At 44.4% G+C, this 22,001-nt stretch overlaps 1 protein-coding gene across 1 annotated transcript; it reads left to right on the forward strand.

Moving 5' to 3' along the window:
- The first annotated feature begins 12,373 nt into the window (after positions 1–12,373).
- On the forward strand, positions 12,374–21,525 carry LOC133126730 (E3 ubiquitin-protein ligase TRIM35-like). Its single transcript, XM_061239068.1, has 9 exons — positions 12,374–12,787; positions 13,379–13,474; positions 15,266–15,496; positions 16,026–16,048; positions 16,467–16,582; positions 17,679–17,742; positions 18,950–19,020; positions 20,058–20,209; positions 21,044–21,525. The coding sequence occupies exons 1-8, from the start codon at positions 12,374–12,376 to the stop codon at positions 20,162–20,164; spliced, it is 1,122 nt and encodes a 373-aa protein (XP_061095052.1). The 3' UTR covers positions 20,165–20,209; positions 21,044–21,525.
- Positions 21,526–22,001: the final 476 nt, after the last annotated feature.

Genomic DNA, 22,001 nt, shown 5'->3' on the forward strand with positions numbered 1-22,001 from the left:
GTTGAGGGGGTGTTAATGGTTGGGGCAGTGTTGAGGGGGTGTTGGTAGTGTGGGGCAGTGTTGAGGGGTGTTGGTGGTTTGGGCAGCGTTGAGGGGGTGTTGGTGGTCTGGGCAGTGTTGAGGGGGTGTTGGTGGTTTGGGCAGCGTTGAGGGGGTGTTGGTGGTCTGGGCAGTGTTGAGGGGGTGTTGGTGGTTTGGGCAGTGTTGAGGGGGTGTTGGTGGTTTGGGCAGTGTTGGTGGTTTGGGCAGTGTTGAGGGGGTGTTGGTGGTTTGGGGCAGTGTTGAGGGGGTGTTGGTGGTTTTGGTAGTGTTGAGGGGGTGTTGGTGGTTTGGGAAGTGTTGAGGGGGTGTTGGTGGTTGGTGCAGTGTTGAGGGGGCGTTGGTGGTTTGGGCAGTGTTGGTGGTTTGGGCAGTGTTGAGGGGGTGTTGGTGGTTTGGGGCAGTGTTGAGGGGGTGTTGGTGGTTTTGGTAGTGTTGAGGGGGTGTTGGTGGTTTGGGCAGTGTTGAGGGGGTGTTGGTGGTTTTGGTAGTGTTGAGGGGGTGTTGGTGGTTTGGGCAGTGTTGAGGGGGTGTTGGTGGTTTGGGGCAGTGTTGAGGGGGTGTTGGTGGTTTGGGGAGTGTTGAGGGGGTGTTGGTGGTTTGGGCAGTGTTGAGGGGGTGTTGGTGGTTTGGGGAGTGTTGAGGGGGTGTTGGTGGTTTGGGCAGTGTTGAGGGGGCATTGGTGGTTTGGGCAGTGTTGAGGGGGTGTTGGTGGTTTGGGATAGTGTTGAGGGGGTGTTGGTGGTTTGGGGCAGTGTTGAGGGGGTGTTGGCGGTTTGGGGAGTGTTGAGGGGGTGTTGGTAGTGTGGGGCAGTGTTGAGGGGGTGTTGGTGGTTTGGGCAGTGTTGAGGGGGTGTTGGTGGTTTGGGAAGTGTTGAGGGGGTGTTGGTGGTTTGGGCAGTGTTGAGGGGGTGTTGGTGGTTTGGGAAGTGTTGAGGGGGTTTTGGTGGTTGGGGCAGTGTTGAGGGGGTGTTGGTGGTTTGGGGCAGTGTTGAGGGGGTGTTGGTGGTTTGGGGAGTGTCGAGGGGGTGTTGGTGGTTTGGGAAGTGTTGAGGGGGTTTTGGTGGTTGGGGCAGTGTTGAGGGGGTTTTGGTGGTTGGGGCAGTGTTGTAGGTTATAATTGCAGTAGGCCATAATTATTTTAGTATTCGGGTATTCTAGTTACCAACTGTGGTATGCTACTTCATACCTTCAAGTTGTATCTATGTGATCACACTCGGATTTGGAACTGTACTTTCCTCTAGGGTCCTGAATGCACTTCCGAATGCAGGTTCAGATTTGCACTTCATTGTTGGTGTAGTTAGTCAGGGTTGGGTAGTGTTGGGGGCGGTGTTGGTGTAGTTAGTCATGGTTGGGGTGTGATGTGGGCAGTCTTTTGGGGTTGCTGGTAGAGAGCAACCCCAAAAGAAAGGAGGAAAGGAGGAAAAGAAGAAGAAATGATAGTAAAAGAGAGAGAGAGAAAAAGTGAGGGGGAGAAAGAAGGGGAAGTAGAGAAGTAAAGAAGAAAAGATTAATGAAAGGGAGAGAGCAATAGAGTGAGTGAGAGAGATAGAGAGCAAGAGTAGGGGAGAGAGAGAGAGAGAGAGAGATCAAGAGCAGGGGAGAGAGAGAGAGACTCTGTAAAATGTCCATCTGCTTCCCGATCTGTTGCCGTGCATCCGTGGGAGCAGCCAGGTGGACCCGCCCGGCGCTGGTGGTTCCGCTTCGCGGTGCCACTCTCCTGCCTGTGAGCATCGATCTCAGGCCGACCCTTCGCTGGTGGTTATGGACCCTGTGCCATATCCTCCGAGGGCCTGACTCTCCACTTCCCCCCTGGCCCCCCAGGGATTCTACAGTCAGAATATTATGCCTTTTGTGATGTCACAAAGGCCGCAGCTGAGAAGGAGGATAACTGGCCTTGGGTGAAATGTCGGCCTAAAACTGAACACTAACTAAAAAAAGTTGTGGAAAGAATCTATTTAATTGTTGTGTGTGTGTGTGTGTGTGTGTGTGTGTGTGTGTGTGTGTGTGTGTGAATTGGTGAATGAGAGGCATCACTAGTAAAGTGCTTTGAGTAAACTAAAGCTGAACTAAAAAGTTGTCCTGTCTGCATGCTGTACATTTCACTGTGTGCTCCCTGAGCAGTTTGTTATCTGGAGCGTACATCAGCACAGAGAAGGCCTGATGCCTTCTACAGGCAGAGTGGCATTGAGACAGTTTTAAACCCCGCCGGCCCCTCTGGAATCAGCCCGGGGAAGTAAATAAGGGAACGGGTGTAATTACCAAATCTGTTCAAGTTAATCGAGTGGCTGAATCAGCAGGAAGAAAAGCCGCACCAAACCCATCTCCGTCACTGATCCACCAGAGAGAGCAGCTGATTAAACACAGAGGGATGTGGGACAGAGCAGCTGATTAAACACAGAGGGATGTGAGACAGACAGAGCAGCGCTGATTAAACACAGAGGGATGTGAGACAGAGCAGCTCTGATTAAACACAGAGGGATGTGGGACAGAGCAGAGCAGCTGATTAAACACAGAGGGATGTGAGACAGAGCAGCTCTGATTAAACACAGAGGGATGTGGGACAGAGCAGCTCTGATTAAACACAGAGGGATGTGGGACAGAGCAGAGAAGCTGATTAAACACAGAGGGATGTGAGACAGAGCAGCTCTGATTAAACACAGAGGGATGTGGGACAGAGCAGCTGATTAAACACAGAGAGATGTGGGACAGAGCAGCTCTGATTAAACACAGAGGGATGTGGGACAGAGCAGCTGATTAAACACAGAGGGATGTGGGACAGAGCAGCTGATTAAACACAGAGGGATGTGGGACAGAGCAGCTCTGATTAAACACAGAGGGATGTGGGACAGAGCAGCTCTGATTAAACACAGAGGGATGTGGGACAGAGCAGAGCAGCTCTGATTAAACACAGAGGGATGTGGGACAGAGCAGCTGATTAAACACAGAGGGATGTGGGACAGAGCAGCTCTGATTAAACACAGAGGGATGTGGGACAGAGCAGCTGATTAAACACAGAGGGATGTGGGACAGAGCAGCTCTGATTAAACACAGAGGGATGTGGGACAGAGCAGCTCTGATTAAACACAGAGGGATGTGGGACAGAGCAGCTCTGATTAAACACAGAGGGATGTGGGACAGAGCAGCTCTGATTAAACACAGAGGGATGTGGGACAGAGCAGCTGATTAAACACAGAGGGATGTGGGACAGAGCAGCTCTGATTAAACACAGAGGGATGTGGGACAGAGCAGCTGATTAAACACAGAGGGATGTGGGACAGAGCAGCTGATTAAACACAGAGGGATGTGGGACAGAGCAGCTGATTAAACACAGAGGGATGTGGGACAGAGCAGCTGATTAAACACAGAGGGATGTGGGACAGAGCAGCTGATTAAACACAGAGGGATGTGGGACAGAGCAGCTCTGATTAAACACAGAGGGATGTGGGACAGAGCAGCTCTGATTAAACACAGAGGGATGTGGGACAGAGCAGCTGATTAAACACAGAGGGATGTGGGACAGAGCATCTGATTAAACACAGAGGGATGTGGGACAGAGCAGCTGATTAAACACAGAGGGATGTGAGACAGAGCAGCTCTGATTAAACACAGAGGGATGTGGGACAGAGCAGCTGATTAAACACAGAGGGATGTGGGACAGAGCAGCTGATTAAACACAGAGGGACGTGGGACAGAGCAGCTGATTAAACACAGAGGGATGTGGGACAGAGCAGCTGATTAAACACAGAGGGATGTGGGACAGAGCAGCTGATTAAACACAGAGGGATGTGAGACAGAGCAGCTCTGATTAAACACAGAGGGATGTGAGACAGAGCAGCTCTGATTAAACACAGAGGGATGTGAGACAGAGCAGCTCTGATTAAACACAGAGGGATGTGGGACAGAGCAGCTGATTAAACACAGAGGGATGTGGGACAGAGCAGCTGATTAAACACAGAGGGATGTGGACAGAGCAGCTGATTAAACACAGAGGGATGTGAGACAGAGCAGCTGATTAAACACAGAGGGATGTGAGACAGAGCAGCTGATTAAACACAGAGGGATGTGGGACAGAGCAGCTGATTAAACACAGAGGGATGTGGGACAGAGCAGCTGATTAAACACAGAGGGATGTGGGACAGAGCAGCTGATTAAACACAGAGGGATGTGGGACAGAGCAGCTGATTAAACACAGAGGGATGTGGGACAGAGCAGCTGATTAAACACAGAGGGATGTGGGACAGAGCAGCTGATTAAACACAGAGGGATGTGGGACAGAGCAGCTGATTAAACACAGAGGGATGTGGGACAGAGCAGCTGATTAAACACAGAGGGATGTGGGACAGAGCAGCTCTGATTAAACACAGAGGGATGTGAGACAGAGCAGCTGATTAAACACAGAGGGATGTGGGACAGAGCAGCTGATTAAACACAGAGCGATGTGGGACAGAGCAGCTGATTAAACACAGAGGGATGTGGGACAGAGCAGCGCTGCCTCCCAGCCCTACCTAGAGGTGTGTGCAGTCATTTTATATCCATTTATTTCTATCCATTTATTTTTCCCTTTTTCTCCCAATTTGGTAGCCAATTGTACCCTATCTAATCCAGTTAGTGTTAGCCAGGGGATACACCGCCCACACCCCATCCCTCGCTGGCCCGAAGGGATCTGGCGATCTGAGAACAACACGCCTTCTTCAAGCCGCCTCGTCTGGTGCTCGTGACTGTGATTCAGAGGCGCCCGGGGAGCGTGCACAGTCATATTAAGCGGCCTGTAGCGTAGCGGTTCAGGCCCATGACTGGGACCCGCAAGGTTGGTGGTTCAAGCCCCGGTGTAGCCACGATAAGATCCGCACAGCCGTTGGGCCCTTAACCCTGCATTGCTCCAGGGAAGGATTTTCTCCCGCTTAGTTTAATCAACTGTACGCCGCTCTGGATAAGAGCGTCTGCCAAAATGCCATTAATGTAATGTAATTTCCCATGATGCATTGCTTAGCCATCTGAAGAGTCCAAACAGCATTTGTCACTGATAAATCATCTTACCTTGGGGTAAGACAATCAGGTCTATATTTTGGAAGAAATACGAAAAACAATAAACAATTTTCAATGTTTATGACTTTTTTTCTTTTGTATGATTTTTCTTTACTCCTTTTAGTCAAATGTTAAAACAAAATTGTCAAGTAAAGCTTGGGAAACCAAAGTATTTTGCAAAAGGATGCTGTTTAGTAACATATTGGAGTTTATTTAAAAATATATATATAGTAGCCTGAATGCTAGCCTGAATTGTGTTTTCAGGGCGGTTCATTTGGTTAGTATGTGATTTAAAGCTACCATTGATTTTTCCTGCATTTTTATAGAGCACTCGTTTCCCCTTATAAAGGATGCCTTGGAGACGTTTGCCGAGAAGGAGTTTAATTAATGAGCGAGGAGGCTTAAGATTGCAGAATGTGTCTGGACGAAAAAGTATTTTTGAGAAGGGCACATTGCTTTTAACGTCTGAAAGATGGCTTCCTTTAGTGCTGTGCCCCGTTAAAGTAGCCATGCGTTATAACGGTGATGGAGTGAAGCTCATGATCCTAAGGCAGGGGTGTCAAACTGAATTCCCAGGGGGCCGCAGTGTCTGCAGGTTTTTGTGGTTTCCTTTCAATCAGCTGTCAATTAAGGCCTCGAGAACAAGGTGTGTGGATTCCTTAGCCAATCAATCACTTAAATGAAACACAGGTTCTGAAAACAGCCCAAAAACCAGCAGACACTGCGGCCCTCCAGGGCTGGAGTTTGACACCTGTGTCCTAAGATATACAGGTTCAAGTCCCAGTGGGGCACTGCCAGAGATCTTTCAGCACGGTACACATATTACATTTACAAATAAATGGCTATGGTGGCACAACAGGCAGGTTGTGGTTGCAGTGCACACCGGGGACCGGGGTTCGATTCTCGGTCCTGCCAAAAGCCATGTTTGGCCGGCTCACGTGGAGCAGCATAATTGGCTCGCTGCTCCAGGGGGAGGGACTTGGCAGGGTTAGTAGATCGCTGCACAATAAAGCACCTCGGGCACCTCGGAGTCACTGACACGAGCATGAGGCGAGACGGCTTGAAGAAGGCGTGTCGCTCTCATTCGGGCTGCCGAGGGACGGGGTACGGGCGGTGTATCTAATACTAGCTCTAATTGATTCAGACAGGGTACAATTGGCTACCAAATTGGGAGAAAAAAGGGATTTTAAAAAATTTTTCAAGAATAATAAATAAAACCCCACTATAAATCCCACACTGCAGGGGTATGCACAGGTTTCTCCTTTCTCTAATTCCCCTTGCTGTACTTTGTTGTCTAATCTATGTCTGTTGCAGTTGTATTTGTATTTATATTGCACTTGCACTTGTATTTGTCTTGGGACTGTAGTTAGTCCAAATTCCTCACTGAATTTCGGCATGTGTACTGGATGTGCTCATGGCTGTAAAACTGATTATTTGTGAATTGCAGCTGCTCCAACCTGTCTTACCTGCGGTAATGACCTCAATGTGCTCTTTGTTTTGTACGCAGCTTGGGATAAAATAAAAATGTAATGTGATGACTGTATTGTATGCAAAAAATGTACACTACCGCCTGTGTCATCTGATTGCGAGCTTTTCATTTATGGAAGACGTTTCATATACATATCGCAAGGCTCAAAACGCATGAGAAAGAGTTAAGTGAAATCACAAAAATACTTTTACAAGGATTTAGAAAAAAAAAAACTACAAACAGCCGCTACATACGGAAGACATACATAGGTCTGAACTACACAAAGGGGACCAAGCAGCATGTAGACAAACACAAAGACTATGAAGAAACAAATAACTTAAATGCAGGGAGAAACAGGTGGGACTAACAACACAGCGAATATAAAGGGTTACCACACAATCAAGAGTGGTTAAACTAGGGCTGGGGAACTGGCGCCACCTCGTGGCCAGGAGCTGGAACTGCGGGAACAGATGCGTTCTCGTAACAATGAGGTCAGTCTCACAGGCTGGAGGGATCTGGGCACGTTCGGATTACAACACTGCTGTATTGTGATGTCATAATACCAATGCACTCTGGTGACTTGAAAGGAGGCAACACAACAGTGGTTATGTGATAAGATGACATCACTTTCACTGGCCCCCCACAAAGTGATGTCACTACCTCTCTAAGTGAGTTGCACACTCAGGTTTTGTGTAACATAAGTAGGCCTACTTATGATCTGTCCATAAGTACATCCAAGAACAATAATGACTCTCGGAATGCTGGGAAGTGGTCAAATTTAGCAGGAAATTGTAATCAGGTTAGAGGAAACATTCACTGTGCTGGTGCTGGGACAATATTACAGTTTTTTACAATCGTTTTCACACTTGTCTCAATACCATGTCCACTTTTTCAAAACACTTAACACATTCACCATATCATTAGACTATGTGAACTAAACTGTGGATATTTTTGCATTGCTTTCATACTAAAGGCATTCAATCATCACTTCTTCCAAAATTCATGAATACCTCTCTCAGTCAATGTTCACTACCAGCAAAAGTTTGTCCAAATACAGCAAATTTTGCAGACATTTAGATACTCTGTTCAAAACAGTTAACTTTCAGTTCAAAACCCAATGAAATTCTGATCATTGTGGAGGGAAATATGCTGCATTTTGGCAGAAAAATGGGGGTATATAGGGTAAATATAGATGTAGTTGTTACTGAAGAGATTTTTCCGCTATTACTGCTGTATATGTACTGCTGAAACACCTGGCTGTCACTTCAGTGAACAACCTGCCCAGGTGTTTGTTGTTTGTGCCCCGTTACCACATACACAAAAGGGGCCATCTTTGGATTGGCATTTGAATTCTTTAGCCTTGGTGGGGAAAATGGATGCAGCCAGAGGCAGAGGAAGAAGACGTTGCGGAAGAGCAAGAACAGTTGTGTCTGATGAAATCAGAGCCACAGTCATTGGTAAATCATGGTCTGTCCCTGAGGGAAGCAGGTTGAGGGTTCAACCAAACTTGCCTAGATCCACTTCAATAGTGAGAATTTTCAGGCAAACCAACAGGTACTATACAGTATTTGCAGCATTCTGACTGAAGGAGTTCAATTGATGTGTATATTACAGCAGTACTGTGATTTGAAAAGTCTCCAGAAAAAGCAGATGTATCAGTGTACATTTGTCTTTCACTCACTACAGGACCCAGCGGTTACCTCACACAGTCACACAGGGGGGAAGGGGAAGAATGTTTATGCCTCAACAGGATACAATAGTCGGGATGGTCATTGTCAACAACAGCATCAGGCTAAGAGAAATATGCAACAACATAATCGCAGACAACAACATATTTCCAAACACTGACAGTGTAAGCACTACAACCATTTCAAGAGTGCTACAGAAACATCAGATCAGGATAAACGGTTGTACACTGTCCCCTTTGACAGGAACTCTGAGGGTGTCAAGGTACTCAGATACCAATATATGTGAAGGTGTAGGACCACCACCCACATGAAAAGTCACTTCCAGATGCAATGGCTGCTGGGTGTATGGACATAACAGTGGAACACATCCAGGGCTGGAAAAGCCACACAAAGAGATGTTTTCCTCGGTGTATAGAAAGAGATAACATTTGGAGTGATGTTGATGAAAATCAATGGCCAAATGCAGAGGACAGGATGGATGGGCCAGGCCAACAGTAGACTTCTGATACTGATAGGCAGACAATATATGTGCGAATTACTGTATATAGTGAAAATATTGCTTTTTGGTATGTATTTGTTATTGATTGTAATGTATTTTGAGTAATTGATTGTATTGTATTTTTCTTTTCTGAATTACAGTATATTGCACTGTGAGAACAAATGTCAAAATACTGTAAACCCTCTGAAGAATACTGTTGCTTTTGTGATTTGTTTCTTTATCATATATTGTTTTACATTACACAGTAAAAATTGTTATTCTGGGTTTCCAATATAGTAAAACATTCATTCATTTACAGTTTACTGTAAATTTACCACACTTAGTCATGACATCTATTGTGAGAGGCAAACCAACAGATCAGAAGTTTCTTTAGCTGTTTGGCTTGAAATATTTGTGGATGCAAAAATAGAGGAAAGGGAAACACATAATATATGTATTTAGCAATGCTCCAAGTTGTTTGTGTTTTGTAGTTCATTGAACATTGAGTGAAAAAGTAGTCTTATGGGAGAAAGCATGTGCTATAGTTATGGCAGCATGAGTCACTTTTGGGTGAAATATTTAGTGTTTTGGTGGTTGAAGTGCCTTTTGCACCAAAGGTTAACTGATTTGCTCAGTTGTGTGTTTCAAAAGCACACTGTGTGAAGAGTTTTGAAAAAGTGGACATGGTATTGAGACAAGTGTGAAAACGATTGTAAAAAACTGTAAGAAGGGAGAGGGAGGATCGGTTATTTAGCCTTTATTATACCCAGCTGGTCTCTTTGAGATTTAAAATCTCTTTTGCAATATATATACCTGGCCAAATAGAGCAGCACATACAGTTGCAGGCAATGAATACACAAACCATCAAGATTATAACTATGATACATTAATAACTAATTGACACATTTTAAATTCCAAGAATCCCAAGAAAAAGGTATGGCTGTGCTAAACGGGTGCCGATAAACGGGGCATGAAGTTAGTTCGGCAGAAGTTAGCTTCGTTTGTTTAAGTTCTTCTGCTCCATCACGACGACGCGTCAAAACGATTCTCTCCCCCCGAAAGTTACCCGCGTTCCAAATGGCACGTTAACGACATTTTATCGGTTACGGATCGCGCACTCCCGACACTTTCGGTCTCGTACATCAGCGGACGAAAAGGGCAGATCTTCACTCACCTGTCTATAAAGGGACATCGGATTCAATACGAAACGCCTCCACCTAAATAACACTGAAACAAAGAGAGCCCCGTCTGCATCCCGTCCTGGCTCATTAAACCGCATTACCCAGAGAGAAAGGGAGAGGGGAAGGTAACGTTCATGTATTTATTTATTTATTTATTTATTTATTTATTTATTTTAAGGCGTTTGAGTGACCTTTATCCGGGCGAACATCAGAGCCGTTACTGCGGGCGTCGGGGACGCGGCGTCTGGCTCACGGATCAGCGGGCAGGCGGCCGCTGCGCCTTTGATTCGCCGTAATGAGACGCGCTTCAGAGGCACAGTGCCGCTGCTGCAGCCGGCTCCTTCAAGAATGAATGGGGAAACAAACAGTTTCAGAAAAAAAAAAAACCAGTGTGGCCACCCCTACAGCAGACTGACGGATGGCTCCAGAGGGATGGAATTAATCAGTAAACTCGGGGGAACTGACTGTGTCCTTAAAAAACATTCAAAGGCTAGCTGTCCTGGGGCCCACTGACCCCGCCTGTGTTTTCCCCCAAAATAGCTAACATTGCCTGCATTGCACTGCCATTGCATTGACTTATGTTAAGTTCAAAAGTCAAAAGTCAATCAAAAGTCTTTGCATTTGACAGGGTGACAATACGATTGGTTAAAACAGTGAGTGTGGGTTTCAGCCAGGAGACTGTTTCACAGGCGTTTTGTTTGCTCCCATACTTCTTACTTTCAGTTAAATCTCAAAAATGACTCATACAGAAATATCCTTTGTTAACATTACATTACATTAATGGCATTTGGCAGACACTCTTATCCAGAGCGACGCACAACAAAGTGCATACCCATAACCAGGGATAAGTGTGCTATAACAAAACACACTTCTATGTTTGAAAGTCATGGCCCTGCTGGACCAGAGTTAAACCTGCGGACACTGCAGCCCTCCAGGACTGGACTAGATTACACAGTTCAGTTTCAGTACCATGCTGAAAAGTGTAATGGCAGTATCCTAACTGGGTGTTGAAAATGCTTGTTAAGATTGACTTATTTTTGGTTTTGTTATTTTTGGAACTGTCATGGTTGGAACAAAAACCAGCATGCAGACGGACCGTCCAGGGATACTGGCTCATTCTGCACATTATCCCGTCATAATGACTGTGTCCCTCTCAGTTACGCCATGATGTGTGTGCATTATAGTTCTAATAAGTACATTAATGAATCGGTGAATTAATCGGTGAATTGCTTATATTTAGGATACATTCCACCGTACCACGAGGTGTGGTACATGTTTGTGGGCGTGGCCATTCTGTAAGTCTTAGCGAGAGCAGGGAAACTGGCACAACCAGATTCCTTCCTCTAAAAGACAAGCATCCGGAGTCCTTTTCAAATGCGTCCAACCGACCTTATCCTAAAAAAACACCCAAATTTTCTTTAAAGCCTGTCCCCTCGCTCGTCCTGTTTCAAGCACAAACAGAAAGTCAGGTGAAGACTTTTACATCTCAAAGCAGAAACTTTATAAAACCACACGAGAGCATCAGAGTAGGCCAGCTGGTAACCCTTTGCGCCAAGGTGCCACGAATTGACATGAACTAATGTAGCTGCAGACGAACGACGACTGAGAAGTTAATCTCTACTGCTCTGTTAATTTATTTGTACGTCATTAACTCATGTTAACAATTAAATTAGTTATTTCCCTTTCATGTTGGAATGAAAAAGTCAATTCATGTATTTGTTAATAGATAACTAATTATACGTTCATCGTAGGGGTGGCTAATGTATAAATATTCATGGAACAAATACACAAGTTAGTTGTTGCAGTAATGAAAAATAAATTTTTTAACCTCATGTTGCTATTTGGGGGTTTTGGCCAGTGTTTTTAAATCAGTTTTTTGTTATTTTTAAAGCATCTTCGTTACAGTATTCTGTAAAAAGCACTATACAACTAGAATTGTTTTTATTTGATTTGACACAATCCTGCTCTTACTGTGCTCCCCTGGTTCACGGGGACGGGGGAGGTCACGTCTGCACGCCTTGTTTCCGAGGGCCCGCGTGTCTGCCGTGGGGAACGGGCTGAGTGACATGGCAGAAATGTTGCCGAGCAGCCAGGTGAACGCACTGGCTACAGGTGTGCAGCAGAAGGCAGGAATATGACAGGCTGAAGGAAACGCTACGGCGCCCTGACCCAGCGGTGAAGAATCTCAGGCAGGTGAAGCTACCTGCACATACCTGTCCGATGACTACGTACTTGGATGAGCTTCAACAATGTCTGGCATGAAAACAAATAGTTACGGGAGTGGTTCCGAACGCTCAGACTGCCCAGTGAGCCGAGCGCAGAGGAAGTAAGACACCGAGCTTGTGCATTATACCGGCCTCAGTGCTGCACGGTAACAACCGTCCACAGTCGTAACAACCATCGGAGCGGGAGAGCAGCTGACCGACAGCCGAAGGTTTGAGAAGTAGAGCCGCGCGCGAGGGCGGACGACGGGCAGCAGGCGGAGGGGGAGATGGCCTCGTCGTACCTGGAGGAGGACCTGAGCTGCCCGGTGTGCTACAGCATCTACGAGGAGCCGCTGCTCCTGGCGTGCAGCCACAGCGTGTGCCGGACCTGCCTGCAGCAGTGGCGGGCGAAGGACAGCTTCCGCTGCCCCGTGTGCCGCCAGCTGAGCGCCGCGGCGCCCCACCGCAACCTGGCGCTGAAGAACGTGTGCGAGGCGTACCGCGCGGAGAGGAGGGGCCGGAGGCCCGAGGCCGCGCCCCAGGCCCCCGTCCGGCCCCGGGACCTCTGCCCCCTTCACCAGGAGCGCCAGAAGCTCTTCTGCCTGGAGGACGAGGAGCCGGTGTGCGTGGTGTGCCAGGTCTCGGAGAGACACCGGAGCCACACACTGCGGCCCACGCAGGAGGCAGCGCAGACGTGCAGGGTAAGACACCGGGTCGTCATCATAATCCTAATCTTAATGACACCGACAACAACACCAAAAACAATGACAACAACAACGACAACAACAACACCAACAACAACACCAACAACAACGACAACAACAATGACAATAATAATAATAATAATAACAATAGTAATTATAATCATAATAATATGAATCATAAAAGTAATAATAGGAATAACAATAATAATATTAGTCTTGTAGTGAAGCCAGTTTAAACTCAGAGGGCTCCCCAAGCAATAATAATAAATAATAAATAAAATACAACATAATCGTAATAATAATAATAGAAGAAGAAGAAGAACAACAACAACAACAACAATACTACTACTACTACTTATAATAATACAAATCATTATTATTATTATTATGACTGTCATGATTATGATTATTATTTTATAGCACCTTATCAGGTCAGCCTAATGTGAATCACATAAACAGAAAACAGCAAAGCACACCCACGCACACACACAGAGACACACACAAACACACACTCACACAGAAACACACACACACACACACACACACACACACACACACACACACAAACACACGTGTTTTTGTATTCAGGAAAAAATCAAAGGAGACCTGAAGTTCTTGGAGAAGAACCTGAAAGCCCTGGAGAAAGCCAAGCAGACCTGTCAGAAAACCGAACAGGTTTTCAAGGTGAGCAGGACAAAAACTTTACATCACTTCAGACAGCTGTTTGTAATTCATAACTGTTCATGCAAAGACAGTAACGCTTTACTATAAGGTTCCATGAGTTGACATGAACTAATGTAGTTGCTCACTAACGACTATTGAGAGGTTAATCTGTACAGCTCTGTTAATATATTTGTACATCATTAATACATGTTAATAACAACATCAATCATTGCCAATTCACATTGGAATCTGTTTCTAATTCAGTTTAGTTGTCATTATAGTGTTCTGCTGTGTATTTGTTTGTTTGTTAGCTAATAGAAGTGGTGTTTATTTAGATTACAGTGAAACTGGGTTAGGTGTTTGTTTCTCTCAGGTGAGCTAGGCTATTAAGTTAGGCCTGGGGTCGGCAACCCTGGTCCTGGAGAGCCGCAGGGTGTGCTGGTTTTTGTTTTCGCCTTAATACCAGCAACTGATTCATACCCAAGAAACCAGGTGAGGCGAGTTAACTGTGTAATCCACTGCTTTAATCGATCAGTTAAGTGCTGAGTAACGACAAAAGCCAGCACACCCTGCGGCTTTTTATTTTCGCTGCCTGCCCTCATTTCACTACGTAGTATTCCTCTTGTCCTCCCTAGTTCCCTCCAGGTGTTTCCTTCCCATCCCTGTCCTCTCTCCTCTCCCCAGGTCCCAGTCAGGTAGGAGGTTCGCCTCCCGCCTACATGGGCAGAATATCTCAAACCTCATCTTCCCTCCCAGATCAGCTGGTATTGATCTCTGTGTGGCTGGTGGCCTCTGGAACTGCCAGTCCGCCATCCAGAAAGCAGACTTCATATCTGCCTATGCCTCCCACCTCAACCTTGACTTTCTTGCTTTAACTGAAACGTGGCTCTCACCAGAGAACACAGTCACCCCGGCTGCCCTTTCCTCTGCCTTCTCTTTTTTCCACACACCCAGAACCTCTGGCAGAGGAGGTGGCACAGGTCTCCTAATCTCATCCTCATGGAGATCTAGTGTCTTCTCCTCATCCCTCTCCTTCTCCTCTTTTGAATTTCATGCGGTTTCTGTTACTTCGCCGTGCAAACTGTTTATTATTGTTGTTTATCGCCCCCCGGGTCCTCTGGGGAGCTTCTTGGAGGAGATGGACATCCTCCTCAGCTCCTCACCAGTCAATGACACCCCCCTGATCCTCCTGGGTGACTTCAACCTCAACTCGGAGTCCGCCCAGTCTACCTTTCTCTCCCTCCTCTCTTCTTTTGACCTTACCCTCACTCTTTCCCCTCCCACCCACAAAGCAGGCAACCTTCTTGACCTCATCTTCACAAGGAGCTGCACAACAACCAACCTCTCTGTAACACCACTCCAAATATCTGACCACTCCTTCATCTCTTTTTCTCTTCCACTCTCCTCTTACACCCATCCATCTCTCCCACCATCCACTGTCACCTGTCGGCGGAACCTTTGGATTAAAATGCTTTGACTTGTGGTAGAACCTATGCGCTTGTAAATCGCTTTGGATTAAAAGCGTCTGCCAAATGACAAAAATGTAAATGTAAATGAATGATAAAATCAGTTAATGTATTTGTCGATGGTTAACTAATTATCTGTTTATCCTGTGGTTTGCTAATGTATAAATGCTCATGAATATGTTAATAAATGCATTAACTCATGACAAGTTAATTTCATGCTTAATTAGTGTATTTATCCATCATTAATTCAGGTTAGGAACTACATTAGTTACTGCCAATTCATGAACCTTACTGTGTAGTGTGACCAAAAGGGTATTTCGTTTGACAAACTTCCCCCCTCTCCCAGAGCAATGCAGAGGACACAGAGAAGCAGATAACGGCGGAGTTTGACAAACTTTTCCGGTTTCTGAGGAACGAAGAGGAGGCCAGGATAAGTGCCCTGAAGAAGGAGGTGAAACAAAATGGAGTGCTGGCGAAGAGGGTCACTGAGGACCTGACCGAGGACATAGAATCCCTAACGAGTGTGATAGAAGGCCTGGAACAAGACCTCAAAGCCAAAGACATTGCGTTACTGAAGGTAAGCTTAATTGTTGTCTTTCTGTGATTTACTTGTATCAGGATGTTTTAGTTTGGCTAGGTAAGCAGTGTTTGGCTAGTTAAGGGGTTTGTTCATACTTTTGCGTGTTGCGGTTTAAAAAAATAAAATAATAATAATTAATAAATAAAAAAATAAAAAAATAGGCCCTGGTCCTTATCTTTGTTGTGCAGATAGCAGTTGAAATTGCACTTCCCTCTTGGGTCTTTCAGCGCACTTATCCCTGGTTATGGGTATGCACTTTGTTGTACGTCGCTCTGGATAAAAGCGTCTGCCAAATGCCATTAATGTAATGTAATATAAGGTAACTTTGACAGCGTTTCGCATCTGACACTACAAACTACAATATCCTTTAAATACAGTCGGGCCACAATTTCAGTACCTTGTAACAAAACCATCCCAACACTGTCAATAAGCACACAGTCTTGTGCAGAGAAACACTGGGAGATTAGGTAAGATTTAATGTTACTTAATTGAATGTTACCTAATGTTTTTTTGTGCTTAATTTCAGAGCTACAAGGACACAAAGAGGAGGTATATTTACTTGCTTGCATTCTGTATTTTTCCTCATAATGAACCCATGATAGATAACACTCTTTAGCAGTACGAACAGCAGGTCAAGCATTCACTGTATGCACGCGCTCCTATACTATGGAATTCCTCACAGGAGATAAATAGGAGAACTCAAGCACTTTCAAGTTTTTAATCTTTCACTGTTATTTTGGGCTCAGTAATATGATTGTTAATAATGATAATAATGATTGATCATTATTTTGAATTCCTTAAATTTCCTGATGACGCTGGTGATGGTGATGATGGTGATGGTGATGGTGATGATGGTGATGGTGATGGTGATGATGATGGTGATGGTGATGATATTATTATTATTATTATTATTGTTGTTGTTGTTGTTGTTGTTGTACAAAAGCCTGACCCTTCAATGCTACTTTAGGGCTCAGTTCAAAGCAAAGAAACCAGAGAAGGTTCTGGATCAGCCCGATGTGGATCAGCACCTGCAAAATCTGAAGGACAGGGTTCTGGGGCGAATGACAAAATACTTTCAGAACCGTGAGTGCACAGGAGGGGCATTAAAATGTACCTACATCAACAAAAAAGATCTCTCTCTCTCTCTCTCTCTCTCTCTCTCTCTCTCACACACACACACACACACACACACACAGCATTATCCCCCACAAATGTTTTGCTATCTCAAAAGGGTCAGAACATGTTTGACTACATTTTTGTGCTATATCAGCCATGAATGTAGCTCTTTTCAAATGGTGATAACTGGCAGTCATGTTGGTACTTCACTCATACAATATGCCTGCTATGTCCCAGCATGCAATGCTGTGGACTAACTGAACTTGTTAAACTGCATTTTCCAGCATGACATGCCATGAAACAACAACTTGTGTTTTGTTATAATGTATTTATACAATATAATATCATGGAACAAATCAGTGCTAACTTTTTATTTTTAACTTAAATTGAGAGATTTATTTTATCTGTTTACCACATCTGTGATATATTGAGTGACTACATTGTTTAATATTATTAGGTTATTTAAATAATTTTTTGTCGTCTATGCGGTTTGGATGGAAAATTACGGACCTTAGCCAGGGTAGCCTTTATATGATATAAATAGGTCTGTATCAAATAATTTGCAAAACAAACTTATATTTCTACCAAACCAAAAATATGTTGGCGGGACATGAAATGAAAGTGAGCTAAAGAAAAAAAAAAACGATGTGTTTATTCATGCAACTCATGAATTGTATATTTTTGTTATTATATTGCAACATGATTTTGACGTAGAGAAATGGTATCGAGGATTGTTAGAATATGCCTTTTATTGTCTGAGTCTGTGGCACAGTGCAGACTGTGAGAACTGTGAGCATGGCGATGGGGAGCCTGCAGTTTTATTGCCCTGCTTTGCAAATAAGAGGCTGATAAGCATCTAACCTGCTGTTCTCGCTAGCGGAGAGTCTTTTTAACAATCTGCCATCGGCATTTAGCAATTTTATTACTTTGCGTTTTTATTATTTTATAAATATGAACTGAGGGATAATTCGGGACTTTGACGACTCAACTACAAGGGGACAAAGGTGATAGGGTTTTGGTCATGTGATACATGTTGTGTGAGTTTGTGTTTCCGCACTTCCAGAACAAGACAGAACAAGAGAGAAAGCCTCGACAGATCGGGTTCAAGCCGTTCCAGATTACAAGAGGTCAGTACACTGCACATGTTATTTGAAAAACAATCATAAAATGGACTGTTCCTGTCCTGTCCTGGATGCTGATTGGTCAATTGGCCTTCTTATCACGTCCAATATTTGAGATACAGCTCGGCTAAATAGAATATTTGTACAAATAGGAGAAGCACTTTCAAGTTTTTAATCTTTCACTATTATTTTGGGCTCAATAATGTGTTATTTAAAATTCCTTAAATTTCCTGATGATGGTGATGATGATGATGGTGATGATGGTGATGATGATGGTGGTGGTGATGATGATGATGACGATGATGATAATGATGATGGTGGTGGTGATGATGGTGATGATGATGATGGTGGTGGTGGTGATGATGATGATGATGATGATGATGATGATGATGGTGGTGGTGATGATGGTGATGATGATGATGGTGGTGATGATGATGGTGGTGGTGATGATGATGATGATGATGATGATGATGGTGGTGGTGATGATGATGATGGTGATGATGGTGATGATGATGATGATGGTGGTGGTGGTGATGATGGTGATGATGATGATGGTGGTGATGATGATGGTGGTGGTGATGATGATGATGATGATGATGATGATGGTGGTGGTGATGATGATGATGGTGATGATGATGATGGTGGTGGTGGTGGTGATGATGATGATGATGATGATGATGATGATGGTGATGATCATTGCTTGGCCTGTCAGTGTCAGGCACTGGTCTCACAGCTGGAGTTGGTCCCCGGGCGCTGCACTGTTGCTGGCCACTACTCCTAAGCGGCTGAAGGATACAACTGATACATTACCTTACATTACATTACTGCCATTTGGCAGACACTCTTTGGCAGAGCGACTTACAGTTGATTAGATTAAGCAGGAGACAGTCCTCCCCTGGTGCAATGCAAGGTTAAGGGCCTTACTCAAGGGCCCAACGGCTGTGGGGATCTTATTGTGGCTACACCGGGGATCAAACCACGACCTTGCGGGTCCCAGTCACATACCTTAACCACTACACTACAGGCCGCCCTGATACATTTGATACGACTAATGAAGATAAAGGCCTCGATTTCTGCATCAGGTGTGCTTGGAACACATTGAATACTGGATCGATTGGGTGTGCTCCAGGAGAGGTTTGGCGAACACAGTTCTGGAGGGAGTTGGGTAAACGCTAGTTGAGATGTGCTGCTAGACCTGTTTCCATTTCCGCAGGCACAGAGACTCTACACCGGACGTTTCCAATGCCACATCAGTGCCACGTGCGCTTCCGAGTCCGAGAATAGGTAGGACTAACTCTTCTCCTTGTTTCTGGATAGTTGCACTTCGAAAAAAGTCTGTCTTAACGAGTTTTTAGTCTCGTAATAAAATGTAAGATCTTTTGCTCTGAAGTAGAAAATATTAGCTTGTTTTATGTTACTGTTTGCTTGACAAAGTCACATTTTATCATAACATAACACAACATAATGATGGGAACAGGCCATTCAATGCTGCAATGCTCACCAACCACTAAAATGTACCGACTGCTTAGTTTTCCTAACATCTATGTAGTATCTAGCACCGTATCAAGCCTGGTCTTGAAAACCCCCAGTGTTTCTGCCTCCACTACATGACCTGGCAAGCTATTCCACGCAGTGAACACTCTCTGTGTGGAAAAAAATACTTCCTGCTTCCATTCCATTGGCTCATTCCTTATTATTCAATTGGCAATGAGTCAAACCACCTCTGGCATTGGCAATATTTTGTCCTATTTATAAAAAAGGAAGAAATGACATTTTAAGTCTCCATATAAGTACTAAAACACTTGTTGAGATTCATTTGACATATTTTTTGGTTTTTGTAGTGTGTCAACTTAGCACATGATATGATGTTGTTTTAGTGGAATTAGTCAGTCATATACAGTACAGTAGCATTACTTCTGAATACAGTGTAATATTTTCTGTCAATTATAGTGTGATATGTTCTGTTGATTGCCGTGTGGTATCTTCTGGTGATTACACTGTGATATTTTCTGTTGATAACAGTGTGTTTTTTCTGTTGATTACAGTGTGATATTTTCTGTTGATTACAGTGTGATATTTTCTGTTGATAAGAGTGTGATATTTTCTGTTGATAACAGAGTGATTTTCCTTTTGATTGCAGTGTAATATTTTCTGTTGATTATAGTGTGATATTTTCTGTTGATTAGAGTGTGATAGTTTCTGTTGATTACAGTGTGAAACATTGTTTTGTTGATTACAGTGTGAAATGTTCTGTTTTGTTCATTATCGTGTCAAACGTTCTGCTTTGTTGATTACAGTGTGACATTTTCTGTTGATTACAGTGTTGTCACGCCAAAAAGGCATCCATCCCACCTCTCACCCCGGTCGACGACTCCAATCCGCCACGTCGATACAAAGTCTGCCTGCATATTATGGACATCTTGTGTAGGTGCACCTGCACTCCATCACTGCACTGTTCAATGAAGGTTACAATGTACGCAGACATACTGTGAGTGACAGGTTCTGCGTTGTGCAAATGAAGTGTTTTTGAAATCGCAATGGTGATTGTAGCTGCACTGTCACTAAGTTTGGACAGTGGAGATGGAAAAGTTGAACTGTTTAACTAACTGTTTAACAGTTTAATCTGATCATTTTCAGTGGGGTTTGAATCACCTTTACTTTAATGACAAAGCAATACAGTATATACACATTTATGAATGATCCCCATATACATGTATGTATGCACAATACACATATATACATATCAGTATGTATATTAATGCATAATACAGACATTGGCTCAGGCGGTAAGAGCAGTCGTCTGGCAGTCGGAGGGTTGTGCTGTGTCGAAGTGTCCCTGAGCGAGACACCTAACCCCTAAATGCTCCTGACGAGACACCTAACCCCCAAATGCTCCTGACGAGACACCTAACCCCTAATGCTCCTGACGAGACACCTAACCCCTAAATGCTCCTGACGAGACACCTAACCCCCAAATGCTCCTGACGAGACACCTAACCCCTAAATGCTCCTGACGAGACACCTAACCCCCAAATGCTCCTGATGAGACACCTAACCCCTAAATGCTCCTGACGAGACACCTGACCCCCAAATGCTCCTGACGAGACACCTAACCCCCTAAATGCTCCTGACGAGCTGTCGGTGCCTTGCATGGCAGCCAATTGCTGTTGGTGTGTGAGTGTGTGTATGAATGGGTGAATGTGAAGCATCAATTGTACAGCACTTTAGATAAAGGCGCTATATAAATGCCAAACATTTAATATATAGAAAATATATATATATTTTTTTTTTTCTTTCTTTCATGCAGATAAAGGTTGTGCCAAGTCAAGGACTTTCCCCATGGAGAGGGCCGGGGCTGCTCAGGTTAAGGACACCGCTGATGAGCTCGGCACGGGTGCTGAGCGGGCAGAAGAGATTGCCGTACTTGTGACTAATTCAGAACATTTGCAGCCTGTTGAACTGCCGGACTATGGAAGGCTGCTGAAAAGACTCCGTAAGGTGATTGACAAGGACCTGGGAGGTTGGTTGGATCAAGCCACGGTGTAGCCACAGTAAGATCAGTGCAGCCGTTGGGCCCTTGAGCAGGGCCCTTAAGCCCGCACTGATGGATTATCCCCTGCTCAGTCTAATCGATTGTAAACAAGCCGATGATTGACAGCTCTCAATGGGAGTCTATCGCTGAGGTTCTCCACTAATGTATGAAACCTCACTCTCCAATCACAAACATGGTACTGGTGCCAATCTCTGGGTCTACGTTCCAATTTAAAATAAAAGGGCGGTTTTAAGCAACTGTTTGCTTGACAAGTGAAATTTTCTTAGTCCATTAGCAAATCCTGAAATCATCTTGATTCAATGATTCAAACTGTTTTACCTCATGGGCAAAGAGTTGAAGTCTCAAAATAAGACTAAAATACTTGTTGAGATTGACTTGTTCTTTTGGTTCTTAATCAGCATGGCAAAGCTGGTCATAAAGCTGGTTAACGCGAGTAAATATAAACTCAATGAGCACTTTATTAGTTATTTATCAGACCTATTTTGTAGTCTTCTTCTAATTTGAGTCTTTAACCATGTGTGCACAGCAAATAGTTTTTGAGATATTGACAATCTTTATAAGACGAGTACAAAATAGGTGCAAATTGCCCTCGAGGAGGGTAAAGTGGAAAGGGTTAGTAAGTCTGAAAAATGAGTCTAATAAATACGGCATGAAGTGTTCACTGAGTGTAGATAGCTAATTTCTCACCACCTGCGGACACAAGGGGCTTTAC

This window comes from Conger conger, chromosome 4, assembly GCF_963514075.1.
Source record: "Conger conger chromosome 4, fConCon1.1, whole genome shotgun sequence".
NCBI lineage: Eukaryota > Metazoa > Chordata > Actinopteri > Anguilliformes > Congridae > Conger > Conger conger.

Bases quoted from the DNA above. Each gene is read 5' to 3' on its own strand.
- LOC133126730 (XM_061239068.1), top strand. From the start codon at position 12,374: ATGGCCTCGTCGTACCTGGAGGAGGACCTGAGCTGCCCGGTGTGCTAC. The intron at 13,475-15,265 runs GTGAGCAGGACA...CCCCTCTCCCAG, and splicing joins AAACCGAACAGGTTTTCAAG to AGCAATGCAGAGGACACAGA. The intron at 16,583-17,678 runs GTGAGTGCACAG...CCGCACTTCCAG, and splicing joins GACAAAATACTTTCAGAACC to AACAAGACAGAACAAGAGAG.